The sequence below is a fragment of the Prinia subflava genome, chromosome 2 (genome assembly GCF_021018805.1).
Source record: "Prinia subflava isolate CZ2003 ecotype Zambia chromosome 2, Cam_Psub_1.2, whole genome shotgun sequence".
NCBI lineage: Eukaryota > Metazoa > Chordata > Aves > Passeriformes > Cisticolidae > Prinia > Prinia subflava.
In genome coordinates this window covers 1,337,887-1,362,361 of record NC_086248.1, presented here as the reverse complement: position 1 = coordinate 1,362,361, position 24,475 = coordinate 1,337,887, and the positions used below count along the sequence as shown (strand labels likewise).

General features: G+C 49.6%; 1 protein-coding gene across 1 annotated transcript; it reads left to right on the top strand.

The window, feature by feature from the left end:
* The first annotated feature begins 272 nt into the window (after positions 1 to 272).
* Positions 273 to 24,475, top strand: ESCO2 (establishment of sister chromatid cohesion N-acetyltransferase 2). The gene is made up of 11 exons (XM_063422904.1): positions 273 to 340; positions 4,611 to 4,661; positions 5,756 to 6,560; positions 7,925 to 7,979; positions 8,126 to 8,177; positions 10,254 to 10,350; positions 12,299 to 12,430; positions 13,214 to 13,303; positions 14,731 to 14,871; positions 18,849 to 19,126; positions 23,930 to 24,475. The coding sequence occupies exons 1-11, from the start codon at positions 321 to 323 to the stop codon at positions 24,141 to 24,143; spliced, it is 1,935 nt and encodes a 644-aa protein (XP_063278974.1). The 5' UTR covers positions 273 to 320; the 3' UTR covers positions 24,144 to 24,475.

Genomic DNA, 24,475 nt, shown 5'->3' with positions numbered 1-24,475 from the left:
GTCCCGCTTCTCCCCTCAGGAGCTCCCGCGCCCGGCCCGCGCGGCGGCGCGACTACAACTCCCGTCACCCCCCGCGCGCGCCAAACCACGGAAACCCCGCTCTGCTCCCGCAGGGCACGCTGGGAGTTGTAGTCCAAACACCAGCCCGCGCGGCGAGCCGCGCTCTCTGATTGGCCGCAAGGCCGGCTGGGCGGGTCCTAGGCGAAGCCGCGCCGTGCTCGTCCAATAACGAGCGAGTGGCGTTGATTGACGCGGCGCTCGGCCAATAGCAGCGCAGCGCGGGCGGTTCGAAGGCGCGCGGCTGAAGGCGGGAAGCGAAGATGGCGGAGGAGGCGCTCAGGTGAGTGAGGAGCTCTGAGGGGGCTGTGAGGGGGCTGTGAGGGGGCTCTAAAGGAGCTGTTAGGAGGCTGTGAGGGAACTTTGATGAAGTTGTGAGGGCTATGAGGGGGCTATGAGGGAGCGCTGAGGGGTTCAGGAAGCTCTGAGGGGACTGATGGAGCTCTGAGGGGGCTCCGAGGGCTTTGAGGGAGCTCTGAGGGCTCCGAGGGGGCTCTGGGGGAGCTCTGAGGGCTCTGAGGAGGCTCCGGGCAGGGATTTGGGACGCCTGAGGGGAATCCTGGATCCCCAAGGATTTGGGGGATTTCTGGGGTTGGAGGAATATTTTTTGGTATTTTCGGGATGTTTTTGCAGGGAATTCTGTGGGAACTTTGGGATTTTCTCAGGGTTTTGAGGGCATTTTGGGATATTTCAGTGGCCAGTTTGGGGGTCCTCCCCGTGTAAACACCGTGAATGGTTTGGGATTTTTTTGGGGGGAATTTCTGGGATTTTCGGGAATTCTCTCCCCTCAGATCCCACCTCCCGCCCCCGGGCAGGGATTTTGGGACATTCCCGGGATGTTTTGGGTGCCACCGATCGGGATTTTTGGAATTTCCTGCCCTTAATCGCCATCCCGAGGGTTTGGGGGTTTTTGGGCACCCCACAAAACCCAGCCCCAGAGATTTGGGGATCCCCCAAAAAACCCCAAAAGGATTTGGGGATCCCCCCAAAAAAACCCCCAAAATTGGGGACTCCCCTAAAAAACCCCAAAGGATTTGAGGATCCCCCTAAAAAACCCTAAAATGGATTTGGGGATCCCCAGAAAAAAACCCAAAAGATTTGGGGACCCCTCCAAAAACCCCTAAAAGGGATTTGGGGACCCACAGGGACCCCAAAGATTTGGGAAAGCCCCCAAAAACACCCCAAAAATTGGGAACTCCCCAAAAAACCCCAAAAGGATTTAGGGATCCCCTCCAAAAAACCCTAAAAAAGATTTGGGGACCCCACAGAGACCCCCAAAAATTGGGAGCCCCCCCAACCTCCCCGAACTGACCCAGAGACTCCCAAAGATTTGGGGATCCCCCCAAAAAACCCCAAAAGATTTGGGAACCCCCCCCAAAAAAAACCCCAAAATTGGGGACTCCCCTAAAAAACCCCAAAGGATTTGAGGATCCCCCTAAAAAACCCTAAAATGGATTTGGGGATCCCCAAAAAAAACCCCAAAAGGATTTGGGAACCCCCAAAAAAACCAAAAAGATTTGGGGGATCTCCCCCGAAAACCCCAAAAGGATGTGGGGACCCCCAGCCCCCAAAAAACCCCGAAATTATTTGGGGACCCAAAAAAACCCCAAAAGGATTTGGGGACCCAAAAAAAACCCCAAAAGGATTTGGGGACCCCCCCAAAAAAAATCCAAAGATTTTGGGACTGCAAAACAAAACCCCAGAAAGATTTGGAGACCCCCCCAAAAAAACCTCAAAGGATTTGGGACCCCAAAAAACTCCAACAGGATTTGGGGACCCCAAAAAACCCCAAAAGAATTTGGGGACCCCCCCCCCCAAAAAATCCAAAGATTTTGGGACTGCAAAAAAAAAACCCCAGAAAGATTTGGAGACCCCCCAAAAAAAACCCCAAAGGATTTGGGGACCCCCCAAAAACCCCAAAATGATTTGTGGACCCAAAAAAACCCCAAAAGGATTTGGGGACCCCCCCAAAAAATCCAAAGATTTTGGGACTGCAAAAAAAAAAAAAAAACCCAGAAAGGATTTGGAGACCCCCCAAAAAAAAACTCAAAGGATTTGGGACCCCAAAAAACCCCCAGAAGGATTTGGGGAGACCCCAAAAAAAACCCCAGAAAGGATTTGGGGACCCAAAAAAACCCCAGAAAGGATTTGGGACCCCAAAAAAACCCCAAAGGATTTGGGGACCCCCCCAAAAAAATCCAAAGATTTTGGGACTGCAAAAAAAAAACAAACCCAGAGAGATTTGGAGACCCCCCCAAAAAAACCTCAAAGGATTTGGGACCCCAAAAAACCCCCGAAAGGATTTGGGGACCCCCCAAAAAAATCCAAAGATTTTGGGACTGCAAAACAAACCCCAAAAAAAACCCCAAAGGATTTGGGGACCCCAAAAAACTCCAACAGGATTTGGGACCCCAAAAAAACCCCAAAAGGATTTGGGGACCCCCCCAAAAAAACCCCAAAGGATTTGGGGACCCCCCAAAAAACCCCCAGAAAGGATTTGGGGGCCCCCCAAAAAAAACCCCAAAGGATTTGGGGACCCCAAAAAAACCCCCAAAGGATTTGGGATCCCACAGAGACCCCAAAGGATTTGGGGACCCCCCAAAAACCCCAGAAGGATTTGGAATCCCCCCCAAAAAAAATCCAAAGATTTTGGGACTGCAAAAAAAAAAAACCCCGAAAGATTTGGAGACCCCCCAAAAAAAACTCAAAGGATTTAATGGGGTTTAATAGGAATTATTGGGAATTATTTGGATTGAATGGGAATTAATGGGAATTAATGGGAATTAATGGGATTGAGTGGGATTGATGGGAATTAATGGGTTTTAATGGGAATGATGAGAATTAATGGGAATTTATGGGAATGATGGGGATTAATGGGATTTAATGGGAATGATGGGAATTAATGGGATTTAATGGAAATTAATGGGATTGAATGGGAATTAATGGGATTTAATGGGAATGATGAGAGTTAATGGGATTGAATGTGAATTAATGGGATTGAATGGGAATTAATGGGAATTAATGGGATTGAATGGGAATTAATGGGAATTAATGGGATTTAATGGGAATGATGGGAGTTAATGGGATTGATGGAGTTTAATAGGAATTAATGGGAATTAATGGTATTTAATAGGAATGAATGGTGTTAATGGGAATTAAAAGGATTTAATGGGAATGATGGGATTTAATGGGAATTAACTGGGTTTTAGTAGGAACTAATGGGACTTAATGGGATTGATGGGAATTAATGAGATTTTATAGGAATTAATGGGACTTAATGAGATTAATGATATTTAATGGGATTGAATGGGAATGAATGGGATTGGTGGGAATGAATGGGATTTAGTAGGAACTAATGATATTTAATAGGAATTAATGGGATTAACAGGAATTAATTTGGGTTTAATGGGAATTAATGAGATTTAAAGGGATTGATGGGAATTAATGGGATTGATGGGATTTAATAGGAATTAATGGGAATTAATGGGAATGATGGGAATTAATGGGTTTTAATGGGAATTTATGGGAATGATGGGGATTAATGGGATTTGATGGGAATTAATGGGAATGATGGGAATTAATGGGAATCAATGGGAATGATGGGAATCAATGGAATTTAATGGAAATTAATGGGATTGAATGGGAATTAATGGGAATTAATGGGATGGATGGGAATTAATGGGAATGATGGGAATTAATGGGATGGAATGGGAATTATGGGAATTAATGGGATTTAATGGGAATTAATAGGAATTAATGGGATTGGTGGGATTTCAAAGGCCGAAAAATGGGATTGATGGGATTACTGGGAATTCCTGAAGTTGCTGGGAATCACTGGGATTTGGGGGATTTCTGGGAATGGATGGGATTTGTGGGATGGAATGGGAATTAATGGGATTGCTGGGATGGAGTTGGATTTCTGGGATTTCAAAAGCGAAAAAGCTGGGATTTATGGAATTCCTGGGAATGTTTGGGATTCCTGGGAATGTTTGGGATTCCTTAGATGGAATGGGATTCGTGGGAAGGAATAGGATTTCCTGGATTTCAAAGACTGAAAAACGGGATTTAAAGGGGTAAAAAAATGGGATTTCCGGGATTTAATGGGATTGCTGGGAATTCTGGGAATCCAAATGCTAAAAAATGGGATTGCTGGGATTTCATGGGATTTGATGGGATTTCTGGGATGGAATTGGATTTTTGGGAATTGAAGGACTGAAAAAACTGGGATTGAGTGGGATTGAAAGGGAATTCCTGGGATTTAATGGGACTGGTGGCATTTTTGGGAATTCAAATATTGAAAAATGGGATTTGGGGGGTGGAATTCCTGGGAATGAACGGGATTTGTGGGAATTCTGGGAATTCTGGGATTTGTGGGATCTGGGCTGAGGCTGCAAAGATCCCGAGGGGAGAGCAGGCTCCCGGAATTCCCGGAATTCTGGAATTCCCGGCTTTGGGGCCGGCTTATCCCGGGAGCCCCGGCCCGGCATTCCCGGGGTTTGTTCCCGCTTTTCCTGGGAATTCCGCCCCGACCTCTGGAAACGCTGGAATTGCAGGAGCTGCGCAGAGCCCGGAACGCCCCGGAAACGGAGCCGGGAGCCGCAGGGGTGAGTGCCCAGAAATCCGGGAATTCCCAAGGAATTCTGGGAATCCTAGCCCAGAAATCCCAGAAATTCAGGAATTCCCAAGGAATTCCGGGAATCCCATCCCAAAAAAACCCAAATCTGCAATTCTGGCTGGATTACAGGAATTCCATCCCAAAAATCCCCCAAATCCTGATCCCAAATCCCAGAAGGACCTGGAAAATCCCATCCCAAAAATCCCCCAAATCTGGGAATTCTGCCTGAATTCCGAGAATCCCTTCTCAAAAATCCCCAAATCCCGGAATTCCAGCTGGGAGTGGTCTGGAATCTTATCCCAAAAATCCCCAAGTCCTGGAATTCTGGTTGAATTCCAGAATCTCATCCCAAAAATCCCCCAAATCCAGGAATTCCAGCTGAAATCTGGGAATCCAAGCCCAGAAATCCCCCAAATCCAGGGATTCCCACTGAATTCCAGGAATTCCATCCCCAAAATCCCCCAAATCCCAGAATTCAGCCCAAATTCTGGGAATCCGATCCCAAAAAAACCCAAGCCCTGGAATTCCTTCTGAATTCCAGGAATTGCGTCCCAAAAATCTTCGGAATCCAGGAATTCCAGCTGAATTTCGTGAATTCGATCCCAAAAATCCCCCAAATCTGGGAATTCCCGCTGAATTCTGGAAATCCCATCCCAAAAATCCCCAAATCCCGGAATTCCAGCTGGGAAGAACCTGGAATTCCATCCCAAAAATCCCCCCAAATCCGTGAATTTCGGCTGAATTCCTGGAATCCCATCCTAGAACTCCTGGAATTCTGACTGGGAAGGACCTGGAATTCCATCCCCTAAATCCCCAAAATCCCGGAATTCCAGTGGAATTGCAGGAATTCCATCCCCAAAATCCCCCAAATTCAGGAATTCAGCCCAAATTCTGGAATCCCATCCCAAAAATCCCAGAATTCCAGCTGTGAAGGGCCTAAACCCCATCCCAAATTCAGGAATCTTTGGAATCACAAATCCCTGGAGTGAGGAATCCCTGGGAATTCCGGCTCCCTGCTCTCCCCTCCCCCGGCAGCGATTCCAGCCGCGATCCCGTCCCTCATTCCCGGTTTTTCCTCCCCAGCTCCTGCTCGGAATTCCGGACCCCGCCCAGCAAACGCCCCCGAGCCGCTCCCGGCTCCACCTCCGGGAATTCCCGGGATTCCCCCGGCTCCCAGGATGGGGCTTTTCCCGGGAAATCGGCGCCCGCCCGCAGGCTGGACCTGCCCGAGGGGAATCCGGGAATTCCCGGGAATTCCTGGAATTCCCAGCTCTCCGTGGGGGCCTTCTACGGGAAGAGCTCGTACCTGGATCCGCTGGAGAGGCGGCGCCTGCGGGAGCTGCTGGGATACGGCAGCGAGCCCGGGAATGCCGGGAATTCCGGCGGGAATCGCAGCAGGAATTCCGGGAATGCCGGCAGGAACCGCGGCTCCAAGGGCAAAGCCAATGCCAAGGGCAGGCGGGAGATTCCCAAGGGGAAGAGCGGCGGGAATTCCCGGAATCCCAGCATCGGGAATTCCCGGAATCCCAGCATTGGGAAACCCCGGAGTCAGGACGGCGGGAATTCCCGGAATCCCAGCGTCGGGAATTCCCAGAATTCCGGGGCCCGGCGCGTGCTGAGCGCGGGCGTGCGGCCGGCGCTGCGCCTCCCCCGCGGCTCCGCCTTCTTCCAGAGCCGGAAGAGATCCCACAAAAAATCCGGGAAAAACCCCGGAGAGGCCGGGGCGGAGACCCCCGGGAATCCCTCGGGAATTCGGAATCCCTCGGGAATTCCCTCGGGAATTGTGGGAAAGGAGCGGCGCCAGGAGGGCTCGGGAAGGGGCCCGGAGGAGCAGAAGGAGAACCAGGAACGGCCGGAAAATCCCGGGAAAAGCAGCGGGAGCGCCCAGGTGAGTGCCCGGAATTCCTGGGAATCCCTGGGAATTCCCGGAAAGGCGCCTCGGGGAGGGCTCAGAGGGAGGCACAGCCGGAATTCCACGGGACTGTCCTGGGAATTCTGGCGGGATTGTCCTTGGGAATTCCAGGGATTCCTTTGGGATTCCTTGGGATTGTCCTTGGGAATTCTTGCAGGATTTTCCTTGGGAATTCCGATGGATTGTCCTTGGGAATTTTCAGAGATTCCTTTGAGGTTTTCCTTGGAAATTCTTGTGGGGTTTTCCTTGGGAATTTCCAGAGATTCCTTTGGAATTCCGGTGGGATTTTTCTTCAGGATTTTTCCTTGGAATTGCCTTGGGAATTCCAAGGATTCCTGTGGAATTTTCCTTTGGAATTCTGGGGATTTCTTGGGAATTCCTTTGGGATTCCTGCGGGATTTTCCTTTGGAATTCTGACAGATTGTTCGTGGGAATTCCGGGGATTCTTGTGGGATTTTCTTTGGAAATTTCCAGGGATTCCTTTGGGAATTCCTTTGGAATTCCATCAGGATTTTCCTTGGGAATTCCAGGGATTCCTTTGGGATTTTCCTTTGGGAATTTCCTTGGGATTCCTGGGGGATTCCTCTGGAATAAAGTTGGAATTCTTGGGGGATTTTCCTCTGGGATTTTCCTGTGGAAATCCCCTGGGAATTCCCACGGGAATTCCTCTCGGATTTTCTTCTGGAGTTCCTGGGGATTCCTGGGGGATTCCTGTGGGATTTCCCTTTGGAATTCCTGGGCATTCCCGGCATTCCCAGGGCTCTCCCTGGATTTTTGGCTGAAGGGAAAATTCCCGTGGGAATTCCAGGAATTCCAGCTCATTTTTCCTGGGATCCAGGAGCCAAATCCCGGGAAAATCCCCCCAAATCTTCCAGAATTTCCCGAGGATTTTGCCCTTCCTGGAGCCAGTCCCCGATTTTCCTCCCAGCCAGAGGAATTTGGGATCTGCTGGAGCCAAAGGCTCCCGAATCTCAGGATTTTCCTTCGGAATTCTTTGGGAATTCCTTCCCAGAGCTCCTGTCCGTCCTTGGGAAAGGCGCCCGGAATTCCCAGGGGCGTTCCCGCCTCGGATCCAGGGAATCTCTGGGAAGGAATTCCGGGATCCCGGGAATTCTCTGGGAATTCCAGGCAGGGGCTCCCTTCCCTTTCCCATCCCCAAATTCCATAAAAACCCCTCAGGATGGACCTGGATCTTCCGGAATTCCGGGATTTCCCATTCCCGAATTCCCAAGATTTTCCAGGGCTGCAGCAGACCCAGAATTCCCAGGAATTCCTTGGAGCAGCCCTGGAACTCCCCCAGCCCTGTTCTGATCCCGGAATTCCCGCTTTTCCCTCCGCAGGAATCCCCCGAAATTCCGGAGCCCCGGGATCCCCCTGGCCACAAGGAGGGCTCGGGTGAGTCAGGAAAACCTCGGGAATTCTGTCCTGGATTTCCTGGGAATTTCTGGCCTGGGAAGGGCTGAGAATTCCCGGGATTTGGGCGGGGCCGGGACCCCTCCTTCCCGCTTTTCCTGAGCTTCGTCATTCCGGGATTTTTCCAGGCTCTGCGCACCCGCCCGGGCTCTTCCCGATTTTCCTTCCCGCCAGGAGGAGGTGAGATCCCATTCCTGCTTTTCCGGAGCGGGGAATCCCGGGAATCCTGAGGGCCGGGAATTCCCCAGTCCTGGAATTCCTCTGGGAGCGGGAGCTCTGGGAATTGGATCCGATCCTGGCTCCTTCCAGAGTTTTCCCTCCAGATTTCCCGGGAATTCTCAGCCCGGGAATCCTCTCTTCCCTTCCCTGGGAAAGTCATTCCCAGTTTTTCCCTGGATTTTCCTGGCTTTCCCCACCTTTTCCATGGTTTCCTCTGCCTTTTCCCACTTTTCCCCATTTTTCCCACTTTCCCCCTTCTTTTCCCACTCTTTCCCACTTTTCCCCTGCTTTTCCCAGGTTTCCCATTTTTCTCACTTTTCCACGGCTTTTCTCTGCCTTTCCCTCTTTTTTCCCCCGGTTCTTCCCAGTTTTTTCTCACTTTTTCCCAGTTTTCTCCTGCTTTTCCCAAGTTTTCCCAGTTTTTTCCCACTTTTTCCCAGTTTTCCCCATTTTTCCTCTTCTTCTCCCTGGTTTTTCCTTGCTTTTCCCACTTTTTCTGGTTTTTTACACTTTTCCTGGTTTTTTTCCTTTTCTTTTCCCCTGTTTTTCTTTGCTTTTCTCAGATTTTCCCAGTTTTTCCCTGCTTTTCCCATGTTTTTCCCACTTTTCCCTGCTTTTCTTAAATTTTCCTGGTTTTTCATGCTTCTCCTGGTTTTCCCCCTTTTCTCCCCTTTTCCCTTTTTTCCCCTTTTTTCCCCTTTTTTTCTCCTTTTCCCTCCCAGTTTTTTGAATTTTTTCTCAGATTTCCCTTCTTTTCCCCACTTTTCCCCCGCTTTTTTCCCGCTTTTTCCCGCTTTTTTCCCACTTTTTTCCCACTTTTTTCCCCCTTTTCCCCCCTTTTCCCTGCTTTTCCCACTTCCCCCAGGGTTTTTTCCCCATCTTTTCCCGAATCTTCCCAGTTTTCCCATTTTTCTCACTTTTCCCCTGCTTTTCTTCACTTTTCCCTGTTTTTTTCCCGTTTTTCCACTTTTCCCCAAATTTCCCAGTTTTTCCTGTTTGTCCCTGTTTTTTCCCTGTTTTTTCCCATTTTTCCCTGGATTTCCCCTGGTTTTTCTCAGTTTTTCCTCACTTTTTCCCCTTCTTTTCCCATTTTTCCAACCTTTTCCTACTTTCCCCATTTTTTCCATTTTTTTCCTTAATTTTTTTCCCAGTTTTTCCTGATTTTTCTTCCAATTTTCTCAGTTTTCCTGGTTTTCCCTGCTTTCCCCACTTTTCCCATTTTTTTCCCACCTTTTGCCACTTTTCCTTTTTTTCCCAGTTTCCCAAATTTTCCCGCTTTTCCCGTTTTTCCCATTTTTCCCTGTTTTTCCCATTTTTCCCTGTTTTTTTCCCAGTTTTTCCTGCTTCTCTCTGTTTTTTTCCCTGCTTTTCCCACCCTTTCCTACTTTTCCCATTTATTTTGTTTTTCCCACTTTTCCTTTTTCTTCCCTGCTTTTCCCACTTTTTCCCTGTTTTTCTTTGCTTTTCCCCTGCTTTTCCCCTATTTTTTCCCACTTTTCCCTTTTTTCCAGGTTTTCCCATTTCCCAACTTTTTTCCCACTTTTCCTCCCTTTTCCTCAATTTTCCCCTCCTTTTTTTCCCAAATTTTCCCACTTTTCCCATTTTCCCTGTTTTTCTCCTGCTTTCCCTCACTTTTTCCCACTTTTCCATTTTTTCCCTGCCTTTTCCCAGTTTTCCCCACTTTTCCCCCTGCTTTTTCCCACTCTTCCTGCGTTTCCCCCTTTTCCCAGTTTTTCCTAGTTTTTCCCCACTTTTCCCATGGTTTTCCCCAGTTTTTCCCACCTTTTCCCCAAATTTTCCCAGGTTTTCCCACTTTTCCCACTTTTTCCTCTATTTTTTCCAAGTTTTCCAAGTTTTTTCCAGGTTCTCCCACCTTTCCTCCTTTTCCTCCTTTTTCCATTTTCCCCATTTTTTCCCCATTTTTTCCCATATTTCCCCCCATATTTTTCCCATTTTTTCCATTTTTTCCCATGTTTTTTCCCGTTTTTTCCCATATTTTTCCCATATTTTTCCCATTTTTTTTCCTGCTGTTTCCAGGCCCCTGGAGGAGCTCCCGGCTCCCTTCGGCCCCTCTGGAAAAGCTCCCCGGAATTCCAAGGAATCCTCGCGGCATTCCCAGGATCAGATGATCATTGTGAGCCTCCGGGGGGGTCCGGGAATTCGGGAATGGGGAGAGGGGAAATCCGGGAATTCCCTGGGAATGAGCCCGGGAGAATCCGGGAGAGAGGGGGGGAAAATTGGGAAGGGCAGAACGGGAATTCCTGGCTAGGAATCGGGAATTCTGGGATCCGGGGAATTGGGAATTCCGGGAATAGGGAATGGCAGTTCTGGGACCAGGAATTCGCAGCTGGGAGCAGGAATTGGGAATTCTGGGAATAGGGAATTTGGAAGTAGGAATTCTGGGAATTGGGAACCAGCAGCGGGAACTGGGAATTTGGAATTGTGGAACTGGGAATTTGGAATTCCGGGTATTTGGAATTTGGCATTCTGGGAATTGGGATTGCTGCAAAAATTCTGATTGTTGATGGCATTCCCGGCATTCCCGTCATTCCCGTTATTCCCATTGTTTGGCAGGCTCCCACCATTCCCACAATTCCCTCATCCCCATTATTCCCAGCATTCCCAGAGGAATTCCTTTTGTTCCTGTTATTCCAGCCATTCCCAGCATTCAATTCCCATTATTCCCGGCATTCCCAGAATTCCTGTTATTCCCATCATTCCCAGCAGCCCCACAATAATTCCCGGTGTCATTCCCGTTGTTATTCCCGTTGTTATTCCCATTATTCCCGCTGCCATTCCCGTTATTCCCGGTAGGACGCGCTGCGGTGCCTGCAGGCTGCTCCTCGCTCCCGCCATTCCCAACGTTCATTCCCAGACTAATTCCTGTTATTCCCGGCATTCCCAGCATTCCCAACATTCATTCCCAGACTAATTTCCGGCATTCCCGGCATTCCTGGCATTCCCAGAACTCTCAGAACAATTCCCGTTGTTATTCCTGCTGTCATTCCCGTTATTCCCGATGTTATTCCTGTCATTCCCGTTATTCCCACTGTTATTCCTGTTGTCATTCCCATTGTTATTCCTGTTGTTATTCCTGTTGTCATTCCCGTTGTCATTCCCGTTGTTATTCCCGTTGTCATTCACGTTATTCCCGTTGTTATTCCCGGTTTTTCCCGTTAGGACGCGGGGCAGCAGGAGCTGGGTCCCCGGCAGTGCGGATCCTGCGGGATTCCCGGTGTCATTCCCGTTATTCCCGATGTTATTCCTGGTTATTCCCGTTGTTATTCCCATTGTCATTCCCGTTATTCTCATTGTTATTCCCGTTGTCATTCCCGTTGTCATTCCTGTTATTCCCATTGTCATTCCCGTTGTCATTCCCATTGTTATTCCCATTGTTATTCCCGTTGTTATTCCCGGTTTTTCCCGTTAGGACACGGGGCAGCAGGAGCTGGGTCCCCGGCAGTGCGGATCCTGCGGGATTCCTGCTGTCATTCCCATTGTTATTCCCGATGTTATTCCTGATGTTATTCCCGTTTTTTTTCCAGGACGCGGGGCAGCAGGAGCTGGGTCCCCGGCAGTGCAATTCCTGCGGGATTCCCGATGTCATTCCCATTATTCCCGATGTCATTCCCGTTATTCCCGTTATTTTTCCCGTTAGGACGTGGGGCAGCAGGATCTTGGGGCCCGGCAGTGCGGATCCTGCGGGATTCCCGCTGTCATTCCCGGTGTCATTCCCGTTATTCCCGGTGTCATTCCCGTTATTCCCGGTTTTTTTCCAGGACGCGGGGCAGCAGGAGCTGGGTCCCCGGCAGTGCGGATCCTGCGGGATTCCCGTTGTCATTCCCGTTATTCCCGTTGTTATTCCCGGTTTTTTTCCAGGACGCGGGGCAGCAGGAGCTGGGTCCCCGGCAGTGCGGATCCTGCGGGATTCCCGTTGTCATTCCCGTTATTCCCGTTGTTATTCCCGGTTTTTTTCCAGGACGCGGGGCAGCAGGAGCTGGGTCCCCAGCAGTGCAATTCCTGCGGGATTCCCGCTGTCATTCCCGGTGTCATTCCCGATGTTATTCCCGGTTTTTTTCCAGGACGCGGGGCAGCAGGAGCTGGGTCCCCGGCAGTGCAATTCCTGCGGGATGCTCTTCTCTCCCGCCATTCCCGAGGATCGGCTCCAGCACCTGCGGCACCACCGGAGGCTGCGCGAGGGCCTGCGGTACCCGGTGAGGGAAAAACCGGGAAAACCGGGAAAAAACGGGAATGGGGACGGGGAAAACCGGGAATGGGGACGGGGAAAACACGGGAGTGGGGACGGGGGAAACCGGGAATGGGGATGGGAAAACACAGGAATGGGGACAGGGAAAAAATGGGAATGGGACCGGGAAACATGGGAATGGGACAGGGAAACACGGGAATGGGGAGGGGAAAATGGGAATGGGGGGAAAACATGGGAATGGGGAAACAACGAGAATGGGGGAAAATGGGAATGGGGGGAGAACGGGAATGACAGAGAAAAGGGGAATGGGGGAATGGCGGGAGTGCGGGAAAAATGGGAATGGGGAAATGCGGGAATGGCAGGGAAAACGGGAATGGAGGAAAAATGACAATGGTGGAAAAAAGAGAATGGGGAAAAATGGGAATGGAGGAAAATGGGAATGGGAGAATTCAGGAATGGGGAAAAACAGGAATGGGGGACCTTGGGAATGGGGAAAAATGGGGGGAAACGGGAATGGGGGAGTGGCAGGAGTGGGGGAATTGCGGGAAAACCGGGAATGGCAGGAAATGGGAATGGGGGAAAGAGGAATAGAGGAAAAATGAGACTGGGGGGATGGCAGGGAATGCGGGAATGGTGGGAATGGCGGGAATGCAGGAATGGAGGAAAGCTGGGAATGCAGGAATGGCGGGAATACGGAAATGGCAGGAACGGGGGGAGTGCTGGGATGGGAATGGCAGGGGAAGCCGGGAATGGCGGGAATGGCGGGATGGTGATCCCGGCTGTTGGGCAGGGCTGGAAGCAGGAGCGCGTGGTGGGCGAGTTCTGGGACGGGAAAATCGTCCTGATCCTGCCCGGGGACCCCAAATACGCCGTCAGCAAGGTACCGGAACACCGGGACTGATCCCAATCCCAAATCCCCAAATCCCAGCGGGATCCCGGCCCCAGTCCCCAAATCCCAGCAGGATCCCGGCCCCAGTCCCCAAATCCCAGCAGGATCCCGGCCCCAGTCCCCAAATCCCAGCGGGATCCCGGCCCCAAATCCCAATCCCCAATCTCAGTGGGATCCCGTCCCCAAATCCCAGTCCCAAAATCCCACCTGGATCCTGTCCCCAAATCCCAATCCCCAAATTCCAGCGGTAGCTGATCCTCAAATCCAAATCCCAATCCCAAAATCCCAATGGGTTCTCATGCCTAAATCCCAATGGGATCTGATCCCAAAATCCCAATGAGTCTGATCCCCAAATCTCAAAATCCCAACAGGATCTGATCTCTAAATCCCACCCCAATCCCTAAATCCCAGTGGGATATCTCATCCCCAAATCCCTGTGGGATCTCATCCCCAAATCCCAAATTCCAGCAGGATCTGATCCCTCAATCCCACCCCAGTCCCAAATCCCGATGGGCTCTCATTCCCATTCCCATCCCGCTTTTCCTATCCCGTTTTTCCTATCTCATTTTCCCCATTCCCATTTCCCCATTCCCGTTTTTCCCGTTTTTCCCGTTTTTCCCATTCCCGTTCCCCATTCCTGTTTTCCCCATTCCCCATTCCCATTCCCCATTCCTGTTTTCCCCATTCCCCATTCCCATTCCTGTTCCCCATTCCTGTTTTCCCCATTCCCGTTTTTCCCATTCCCGTTCCCCATTCCCATTCCCGTTATCCATTCCCGTTCCCCCCATTCCCGTTTTCCCCATTCCCATTCCCCATTTCCGTGTTTCTCATTCCCCATTCCCATTCCCGTTATTCCCATTTTTCCCGTTATTCCCATGTTTCCCATTTTTCCCATTATTCCCGTGTTCCCCATTCCCATTATTCCCATTTTTCCCCATGTTTCCCATTCCCGTTATTCCCGTGTTTCCCATGTTTCCCATTCCCGTTAGTCCCTTTATTCCCTTTATTCCTGTTTTTCCTGTGCTCCCGTTATTCCCGTTTTTCCTGTGTTCCCCATTCCCATTATTCCCGTTATTCCTGTTATTCCCGTTGTTCCTGTGTTTCCCGTTATTCCCGTGTTTCCCGTTATTCCCGTTGTTCCCGTGTTTCCCATTCCTGTTATTCCCGTTATTCCCGTGTTTCCCGTGTTTCCCGTTATTCCCGTGTTTCCCATTCCCGTTATTCCCGTTATTCCTGTTACTCCCGTGTTTCCCGTGTTTCCCGTTTTTCCCGTTATTCCCGTTATTCCCGTGTTTCCCGTTTTTCCCGTGTTTCCCGTTTTTCCCGTGTTTCCTGTTATTCCCGTTATTCCCGTTATTCCCGTTAGTGTTTCCCGTGTTTTATTCCCGCTATTCCCGTTATTCCCGTTGTTTTCCCAGGCTCTCTCGGTGCTGGCCCTGGTGGATTCCGAGCTCGGCTCCCCGGGCTGGGCGCAGCTCCCGCCCAGCGCCCGCGTCTACCTGTTCATAGGGACTGGGAACTGGGTGCTGGGCTGCCTCACCGCACAGCCCCTCACACAGGTAATTAACGCTAATTAACGCTAATTAACAGTGATTAACCCACCAGGGGTCAGTGCCTCATTAGTGCCTCATTAGTGACTGGTCAGTGATTGGTCTGCCTGTTCATAGGGACTGGGAAATGGGTGCTGGGCTGCCTCACCGCACAGCCCCTCACACAGGTAATTAACGCTCATTAACGCTAATTAACAGTGATTAACCCACCAGGGGTCAGTGCCTCATTAGTGCCTCATTAGTGCCTCATTAGTGCCTCATTAGTGACTGTTCAGTGATTGGTCTACCTGTTCATAGGGACTGGGAAATGGGTGCTGGGCTGCCTCACAGCACAGCCCCTCACACAGGTAATTAACGCTAATTAACGCTAATTAACAGTGATTAACCCACCAGGGGTCAGTGCCTCATTAGTGCCTCATTAGTGACTGGTCAGTGATTGGTCTACCTGTTCATAGGGACTGGGAAATGGGTGCTGGGCTGCCTCACAGCACAGCCCCTCACACAGGTAATTAACGCTAATTAACGCTAATTAACAGTGATTAACCCACCAGGGGTCAGTGCCTCATCAGTGCCTCATTAGTGCCTCATTAGTGACTGGTCAGTGATTGGTCTGCCTGTTCATAGGGACTGGGAAATGGGTGCTGGGCTGCCTCACCGCACAGCCCCTCACACAGGTAATTAACGCTAATTAACGCTAATTAATGGTGATTAACCCACCAGGGGTCAGTGCCTCATCAGTGCCTCATTAGTGACTGGTCAGTGCCTCATTAGTGCCTCATTAGTGACTGGTCAGTGATTGGTCTACCTGTTCATAGGGACTGGGAAATGGGTGCTGGGCTGCCTCACCGCACAGCCCCTCACACAGGTAATTAACGCTAATTAACGCTAATTAACAGTGATTAACCCACCAGGGGTCAGTGCCTCATCAGTGCCTCATCAGTGCCTCATTAGTGACTCATTAGTGCCTCATTAGTGATGTGTTTATCTCTTCTGCTGGGGGCTGCCTCACCTTGTGGGGCAGGCCAGTAATTAGTGGTAATTACCTCATTAGTGATTGATTAGGGATTGATCAGTGATTAATCAGTGATCAATCACTCATTGTGGCCGCACAGCCTTTCAGGCAGGTCTGTAATTAACAGTTAATTAGCGATTGATTAGGGATTGATCAGTGATTAATTAGCGATCGATTATTCGTTGTGGCCGCACAGCCTGTCAGGCAGGTCTGTAATTAACAGTTAATTAGCGATTGATTAGGGATTGATTAGTGATTAATTAGTGATTAATTAGCGATCGATTATTCGTTGTGGCCGCACAGCCCGTCAGGCAGGTCAGTAATTAACGGTTAATTAGCGATTGATTAGGGATTGATTAGTGATTGATCGGTGATTGGTCAGTGACGGATCAGGGGCAGCAGGGCCGGGAATGTTCCCCTGGGGTTGGGAAAGCTCCGGGAGTGCGGGGATGGGGCAGTGCCTGGAATGTCGGGAATGTTGGGAATTCCAGGAATGTCGGGAATTCCCGGGACAAGGCGGCCTGGGCTGGGCTGGGCTGGAATTCCCGGAGAATCCCGGAATTGCTGTGGGTGTCCCAATGGGCGGAGCCCCAGGGCCGGGATCCGCCCCAGTCCCTGGGCCCATCCCCATTCCCCAATCCCATTCCCATTCGCATTCCCCATTCCCATTCCCCATTCCCCATTCCCCATTCCCATTCCCCATTCCCATTCCCCATTCCCCATTCCCATTCCCCATTCCCCATTCCCATTCCCCATTCCCATTCCCATTCCCCATCCCCATTCCCATTCCCCATCCCCATTCCCCATTCCCATTCCCCATTCCCCATTCCCCATTCCCCATTCCCATTCCCCATTCCCATTCCCCATTCCCCATTCCCATTCCCCATTCCCATTCCCCATTCCCCATTCCCATTCCCCATTCCCCATTCCCATTCCCCATTCCCATTCCCATTCCCCATCCCCATTCCCATTCCCCATCCCCATTCCCCATTCCCATTCCCCATTCCCCATTCCCCATTCCCCATTCCCATTCCCCATTCCCATTCCCATTCCCCATTCCCATTCCCCAATCCCATTCCCATTCCCCATTCCCATTCCCCATTCCCATTCCCCATTCCCATTCCCCATTCCCATTCCCATTCCCCAATCCCATTCCCATTCCCCAATCCCATTCCCATTCCCATTCCCACACTCCCCATTCCCACTCCCCATTCCCATTCCCCATCCCCATCCCCATTCCCCATTCCCATTCCCATTCCCATTCCCACACTCCCCATTCCCACTCCCCATTCCCATTCCCCATCCCCATCCCCATTCCCCATTCCCCATTCCCATTCCCCATTCCCATTCCCCAATCCCATTCCCATTCCAATTCCCATTCCCACTCCCCATTCCCACTCCCCATTCCCATTCCCCATTCCCCATTCCCATTCCCCATTCCCCATTCCCATTCCCCAATCCCATTCCCATTCCCCAATCCCATTCCCATTCCCCAATCCCATTCCCATTCCCATTCCCACACTCCCCATTCCCACTCCCCATTCCCATTCCCCATCCCCATCCCCATTCCCCATTCCCATTCCCATTCCCATTCCCACACTCCCCATTCCCACTCCCCATTCCCATTCCCCATCCCCATCCCCATTCCCCATTCCCCATTCCCCATTCCCCATTCCCATTCCCCATTCCCATTCCCCAATCCCATTCCCATTCCAATTCCCACTCCCCATTCCCACTCCCCATTCCCACTCCCCATTCCCCATTCCCCATTCCCCATTCCCCATTCCCCATTCCCATTCCCCATTCCCATTCCCCATTCCCCATTCCCATTCCCCATTCCCCATTCCCATTCCCCATTCCCATTCCCATTCCCCATCCCCATTCCCATTCCCCATTCCCATTCCCCATTCCCATTCCCCATTCCCATTCCCCAATCCCATTCCCATTCCCCAATCCCATTCCCATTCCCCAATCCCATTCCCCAATCCCATTCCCATTCCCATTCCCACACTCCCCATTCCCACTCCCCATTCCCATTCCCCATCCCCATCCCCATTCCCCATTCCCATTCCCATTCCCATTCCCATTCCCACACTCCCCATTCCCACTCCCCATTCCCATTCCCCATCCCCATCCCCATTCCCCATTCCCCATTCCCATTCCCCATTCCCATTCCCCAATCCCATTCCCATTCCAATTCCCATTCCCACTCCCCATTCCCACTCCCCATTCCCATTCCCCATTCCCCATTCCCATTCCCCATTCCCCATTCCCCATTCCCCATTCCCCATTCCCATTCCCCATTCCCATTCCCCAATCCCATTCCCATTCCAATTCCCACTCCCCATTCCCACTCCCCATTCCCACTCCCCATTCCCCATTCCCCATTCCCCATTCCCCATTCCCCATTCCCATTCCCATTCCCATTCCCCATTCCCATTCCCAATCCCATTCCCATTCCCCATTCTCATCCCCATCCCCACTCTCCCCATTCCCGCTTTTCCATGCCCATTCCCACTTTTCCCTCCCATTTCCCACAGGCATTCCAGGTGCTGCTCATTCCCATCCCCCATTCCCATTCCCACTTTTCCATTCCCATTCCCATCCCCATTCCCATTCCCCATTCCCACTTTTCTATCTCCACTTCCCCATTCCCACTTTTCTATCTCTAATTCCCCATTCCCACTTTTCCATCCCATTCCCCATCCCCACTTTTCCATTCCCATCCCCATTCCCATTCCCCATTCCCACTTTTCTATCTCCAATTCCCAATTCCCCATTCCCACTTTTCCATTCCCATTCCCCATTCCCATCCCCATTCCCCATTCCCACTTTTCCATCCCAATTCCCGTTCCCACTTTTCCATCCCATTCCCCATCCCCACTTTTCCATTCCCATTCCCATTCCCCATTCCCATTCCCATTATCCCATTCCCAATTCCCCATTCCCACTTTTCCCTCCTGTTTTCCCGCAGGCGTTCCGGGTGCTGCCGGAGCCAGACCCGGCGCCTCTCCCGGCCCCGCGGCATTCCCGGGACGATTCCCGTTCCGGCGATTCCCATTCCCGGGATGATTCCCGTTCCGGTGGTGATTCCCGGTGTGATTCCCGGCGGGATTCCCGGCGGGATTCCCCGTCCCTCGCCTGGCGCTGCGGGGCGGTGCCGGAGCCGGCGGCCGTCGGCGTCAGCCGGGTCTGGGTGCTGGGGACGCGCCGGCGCCGCCGCATCGCCAGCAGGATGCTGGACACCCTCAGGTGGGAATAACGCCGGGAATGCCGGGAATGCCGGGAATGGGGAGGGGTGGAGATGGAAATCTGGGATTGGGGTGGGATACAGATGGAAATCTGGGATTGGGGAAGGGGTAGAGATGGAAATCTGGGATTGGAGGAGGGATACAGATGGAAATCTGGGATTGGAGGAGGGATAGAGATGGAAATCTGGGATTGGAGGGATAGAGATGGAAATCTGGGATTGGGGGAGGGATAGAGATGGAAATCTGGGATTGGGGAAGGGATAGAGATGGAAATCTGGGATTGGAGGAGGGATAGAGATGGAAATCTGGGATTGGGGAAGGGGTAGAGATGGAAATCTGGGAATGGGGAAGGGGTAGAGATGGAAATCTGGGATTGGAGGAGGGATAGAGATGGAAATCTGGGATTGGTGAAGGGGTAGAGATGGAAATCTGGGATTGGGGAAGGGGTACAGATGGAAATCTGGGATTGGGAGAGGGATACAGATGGAAATCTGGGATTGGGGAAGGGGTAGAGAAGGAAATCTGGGATTGGGGAAGGGGTAGAGATGGAAATCTGGGATTGGAGGAGGGGTAGAGATGGAAATCTGGGATTGGGGAATGGGTAGAGATGGAAATCTGGGATTGGGGAAGGGGTAGAGATGGAAATCTGGGATTGGGGAAATGTGGGAATCTGGGATTGGAGGAGGGATAGAGATGGAAATCTGGGATTGGAGGAGGGATACAGATGGAAATCTGGGATTGGGGGAGGGATAGAGATGGAAATCTGGGATTGGGGGAGGGATAGAGATGGAAATCTGGGATTGGGGGAGGGATAGAGATGGAAATCTGGGATTGGGGAAGGGGTAGAGATGGAAATCTGGGATTGGGGGAGGGATAGAGATGGAAATCTGGGATTGGGGAAGGGGTAGAGATGGAAATCTGGGATTGGGGAAGGGGTAGAGATGGAAATCTGGGATTGGGGGAGGGATAGAGATGGAAATCTGGGATTGGAGGAGGGATAGAGATGGAAATCTGGGATTGGAGGAGGGATAGAGATGGAAATCTGGGATTGGAGGAGGGATAGAGATGGAAATCTGGGATTGGGGAGGGATAGAGATGGAAATCTGGGATTGGGGGAGGGATAGAGATGGAAATCTGGGATTGGAGGAGGGGTAGAGATGGAAATCTGGGATGTGGGGAAGGACAGAGATGGAAAAGTGGGATTGGGGAAGGACAGAGATGGAAATCTGGGATTGGGGAAGGGAAAAAGTGGGATTTAGGGAGGGACAGACAAGGAAAAGTGGGATTTGGGGGAGGGATACAGCTGGAAAAGTGGGATTGGGGGAGGGGGAAATCAGGATTTGGGGAAGGATAGGGAAGGATAGAAATGGAAAAGTGGGATTGGGGGAGGGATGGACAGGGAAAAGCAGGATTCAGGGAGTTGGGAGCTGGAAAAACGGGATTGGGGAAGGAGAAAATTGGGATTTGAGGAGGTGTAGACAAGGAAAAGTGGAATTTGGAAAGGGGAAAAGTGGGATTTGGGGAAGGGTAGACAAGGAAATGTGGGATTGGGAAGGATGGAGATGGAAATCTGGGATTTGGGGAGGGATAGGCAAGGAAAACTGGGATTAGGGGAGGTGGAAGCTGGAAAAGTGGGATCTGGAGAGGGGAAAATTGGGATTTGGGGAAGGATAGACAAGGAAAAGTGGAACTGGGGAAGGGGAAAACTGGGAATTGGGCAGGGAAAAGTGGGAATTGGGCAGGGAGAACCATGGGAAACTGGGATTTGAGGACAGGAGAACTGGGAAAACTGGGATTGGGAGAGGGAGCACATGGAAAACCGGGATCCCACGGAACCATTCCGGGTTTCACCGGAGATCTTCCGGAATTTCAATTTCCCAGTTTGAGCTGGAAATGTTCCCAATTTTCCCTCAAAAAATTCCCGATTTCATCTGAAACCAGCCTGGATTAACGGGGAAAGAAGGGATGGAAATATCCCGGGATTTCCTGAGGGTATTCCATGGATTTGTGCCAATATTCCATGATTTTCTGAGGATATTCCATGGATTTTTTACAATATTCCATGATTTTCTGAGGGCATTCCATGGATTTTTTTCAATATTCCATGATTTTCTGAGGACATTCCATGGATTTTTTTCAATATTCCATGATTTTCTGAGGGCATTCCATGGATTTTTTTCAATATTCCATGATTTTTTCAGGATATTCCAAGTTTTTTATGGAAATTATTCCAGGTTTTACCTAAACCCATCCTTTTTTAAAAGTCTTAAATAATAAACTTACTTATAAAATATAAAAAATATAAAATTATTTACAGTATTTATAAAATAAATACAATTATTTATCAAATAAATATAAATTTATTTATATTATTTATAAAATCCATCCTGGATGTTTTAAAGTAATGAATAATAAAATAGAATAAATAATAATTAATAATAAATGTAATAAAGAATAATAGAAATGGTAATAAATAATGGGTAATAATAATTAATAAATAAGAAATAGTAAATAATAAATTGTAAATTATAAATTAAAAGACATTATAATAAAGAATAACCAATAACCAATAAATAAACAGTAAATAATCAAAGAAAATAAATGATAATAAATAGTAAATATTAAATAATGAGCAATAAACCATAAATAATAAAACAAAATAAATTATAGTACTTGATAAGTAATAAAGATAACAAACAATTAATAGGAAATTATAAATAATAAAATGAAATAAAAGGAATACTAAATATAATAAATATATAATATATAATATATAATATATAATATATAATATACAATATACAATATATAATATATAATAAATATAACAGTAAATAAATAATTATAAAATCAATCAATAAATAAATATTAATGTTAAATACATTATAAATAATAAATAGTGAAACAAAATAAATAACAAATTATAAACAGTAAATGATAAATATTAAATAGTAATAAAAGAAAAGATAATAAAGAATAATTATATTAAACAAATAATAAAAATAATAAAAATAATAAAATATATAATAAATAATAAATAATATATAATAAATAATAAAAAATAATAAAAACAAGGAAATTAATTAGAAACTATAAATGATACACATTTATACATTTATATAAATATAAATGATATTGATTTATTACCAATAAATAATTGATAATAAATAGTTAAATGAAATATAATTAATAAGCAACAATAAAGAATAAATAATAATTATAATAATTCAAATAATAACTCAGAAATCCCGGATTGCAACGATAAAAATTCCCAATCCCAGCCAAAAATCGGGAATTCTCCTCCCCAACCATTCCCGGTTTCCCTAAACCCCACTCCCGGTTTTGTTGATCCCGGGATTTGGGATAAATCCCGTATTCCCTGTTCCAGGCACAGCTTTGTGTCAGGGCGGGGCTGAATTCCCAGGATTTGGGAAAGAATTCCCGGGATCTGGGATTGAATTCCCGGGATTTGGGATAGAATTCCTGGGATTTGGGATTGAATTCCCGGGATCTGGGATTGAATTCCCGGGATTTGGGATCAAATTCCTGGGATCTGGAATTGAATTCCCGGGATTTGGGATTGAATTCCTGGGATTTGGGATTGAATTCCCGGGATCTGGGATTGAATTCCCGGGATTTGGGATAGAATTCCTGGGATTTGGGATTGAATTCCCAGGATCTGGGATTGAATTCCCGGGATTTGGGATCAAATTCCCGGGATCTGGGATTGAATTCCCGGGATTTGGGATAGAATTCCCGTTTTCCCCCGTTCCAGGCACACGTTCGTGTTTGGGGCGATGCTGAGTCCCCAGGATTTGGGATTGAATTCCCAGGATTTGGGATCTGATCCCATTTTCCCATTTTTCCCCCTGTTCCAGGCACACGTTTGTGTTCGGGGCGGTGCTGAGCCCCCAGGATTTGGGATTGAATTCCCGGAATCTGGGATTGAATTCCCATTTTCCCATTTTTCCCTCCATTCCAGGCACACATTCATGTTTGGGGCGGTGCTGAGCCCCCAGGATCTGGGATTGAATTCCCAGGATTTGGGATGGAATTCCCGGGATTTGGGATGGAATTCCCGGGATTTGGGATGGAATTCCCGGGATTTGGATCCCGTTTTCCCGTTTTCCCTCCGTTCCAGGCACACGTTTGTGTTCGGGGCGGTGCTGAGCCCGCAGGACGTGGGTTTGAATTCCTGGGATTTGGGACTGAATTCCCATTTTCCCGTTTTTCCCCATTGTTCCAGGCACACGTTCGTGTTTGGGGCGGAGCTGAGCCCGCAGGACATGGGTTTGAATTCCTGGGATTTGGGACTGAATTCCCGGGATTTGGATCCCATTTTCCCATTTTTCCCTCTGTTCCAGGCACACATTCCTGTTCGGGGCGGTGCTGAGCCCACAGGATTTGGGATTGAATTCCCGTTTTCCCGTTTTCCCTCCGTTCCAGGCACACGTTTGTGTTCGGGGCGGTGCTGAGCCCGCAGGACGTGGGATTGAATTCCCGGGATTTGGATCCCATTTTCCCGTTTTTCCCTCTGTTCCAGGCACACGTTCCAGTTTGGCGCTGTGCTGAGCCCGCAGGATTTGGGATTGAATTCCCATTTTCCCGTTTTTCCCGCTGTTCCAGGCACACATTCCTGTTCGGGGCGGTGCTGAGCCTGCAGGATTTGGGATTGAATTCCCGTTTTCCCGTTTTCCCTCTGTTCCAGGCACACATTCCTGTTCGGGGCGGTGCTGAGCCCGCAGGACGTGGGTTTGAATTCCCGGGATCTGGGACTGAATTCCCGTTTTTCCCGTTGTTCCAGGCACACATTCCTGTTCGGAGCGGTGCTGAGCCCGCAGGACGTGGCGTTCTCGGGCCCCACGGCGGACGGGCGCGCTCTGGCCGCGCGGTTCTGCGGCCGCAGCGACTTCCTGGTCTACAGCGGCCTGCCCGAGCCCGCCGGAGCACCGGGAACACCGCCGGGAACACCGGGAACACCGGGAACACCGGGAACACCGGGATCGGGGTCATTGTGATCATCGGGAGCGGCACCGGGATCACCGGGATCAGCGGGATCAGGGTCATTGGGATCATCGGGATCACCGGGATCAGGGTCATTGGGATCATCAGGATCAACACCGGGAGCACCGGGATTGTCATTGTGATCATCAGGATCACCGGGATCACCGGGATCAGGGTCATTGGGATCATCGGGATCACCGGGATCGGGATTGGAACCGTCAGGACTGGGATTGGGATTGGAATCGTCGGGATGATCAAGATTTGATCATCGGGATCAGGATTGGGATCAGGGGGTCGGGATCATTGGGATCAGCAAGATCAAGATTGGAACCGTCAGGACTGGGAT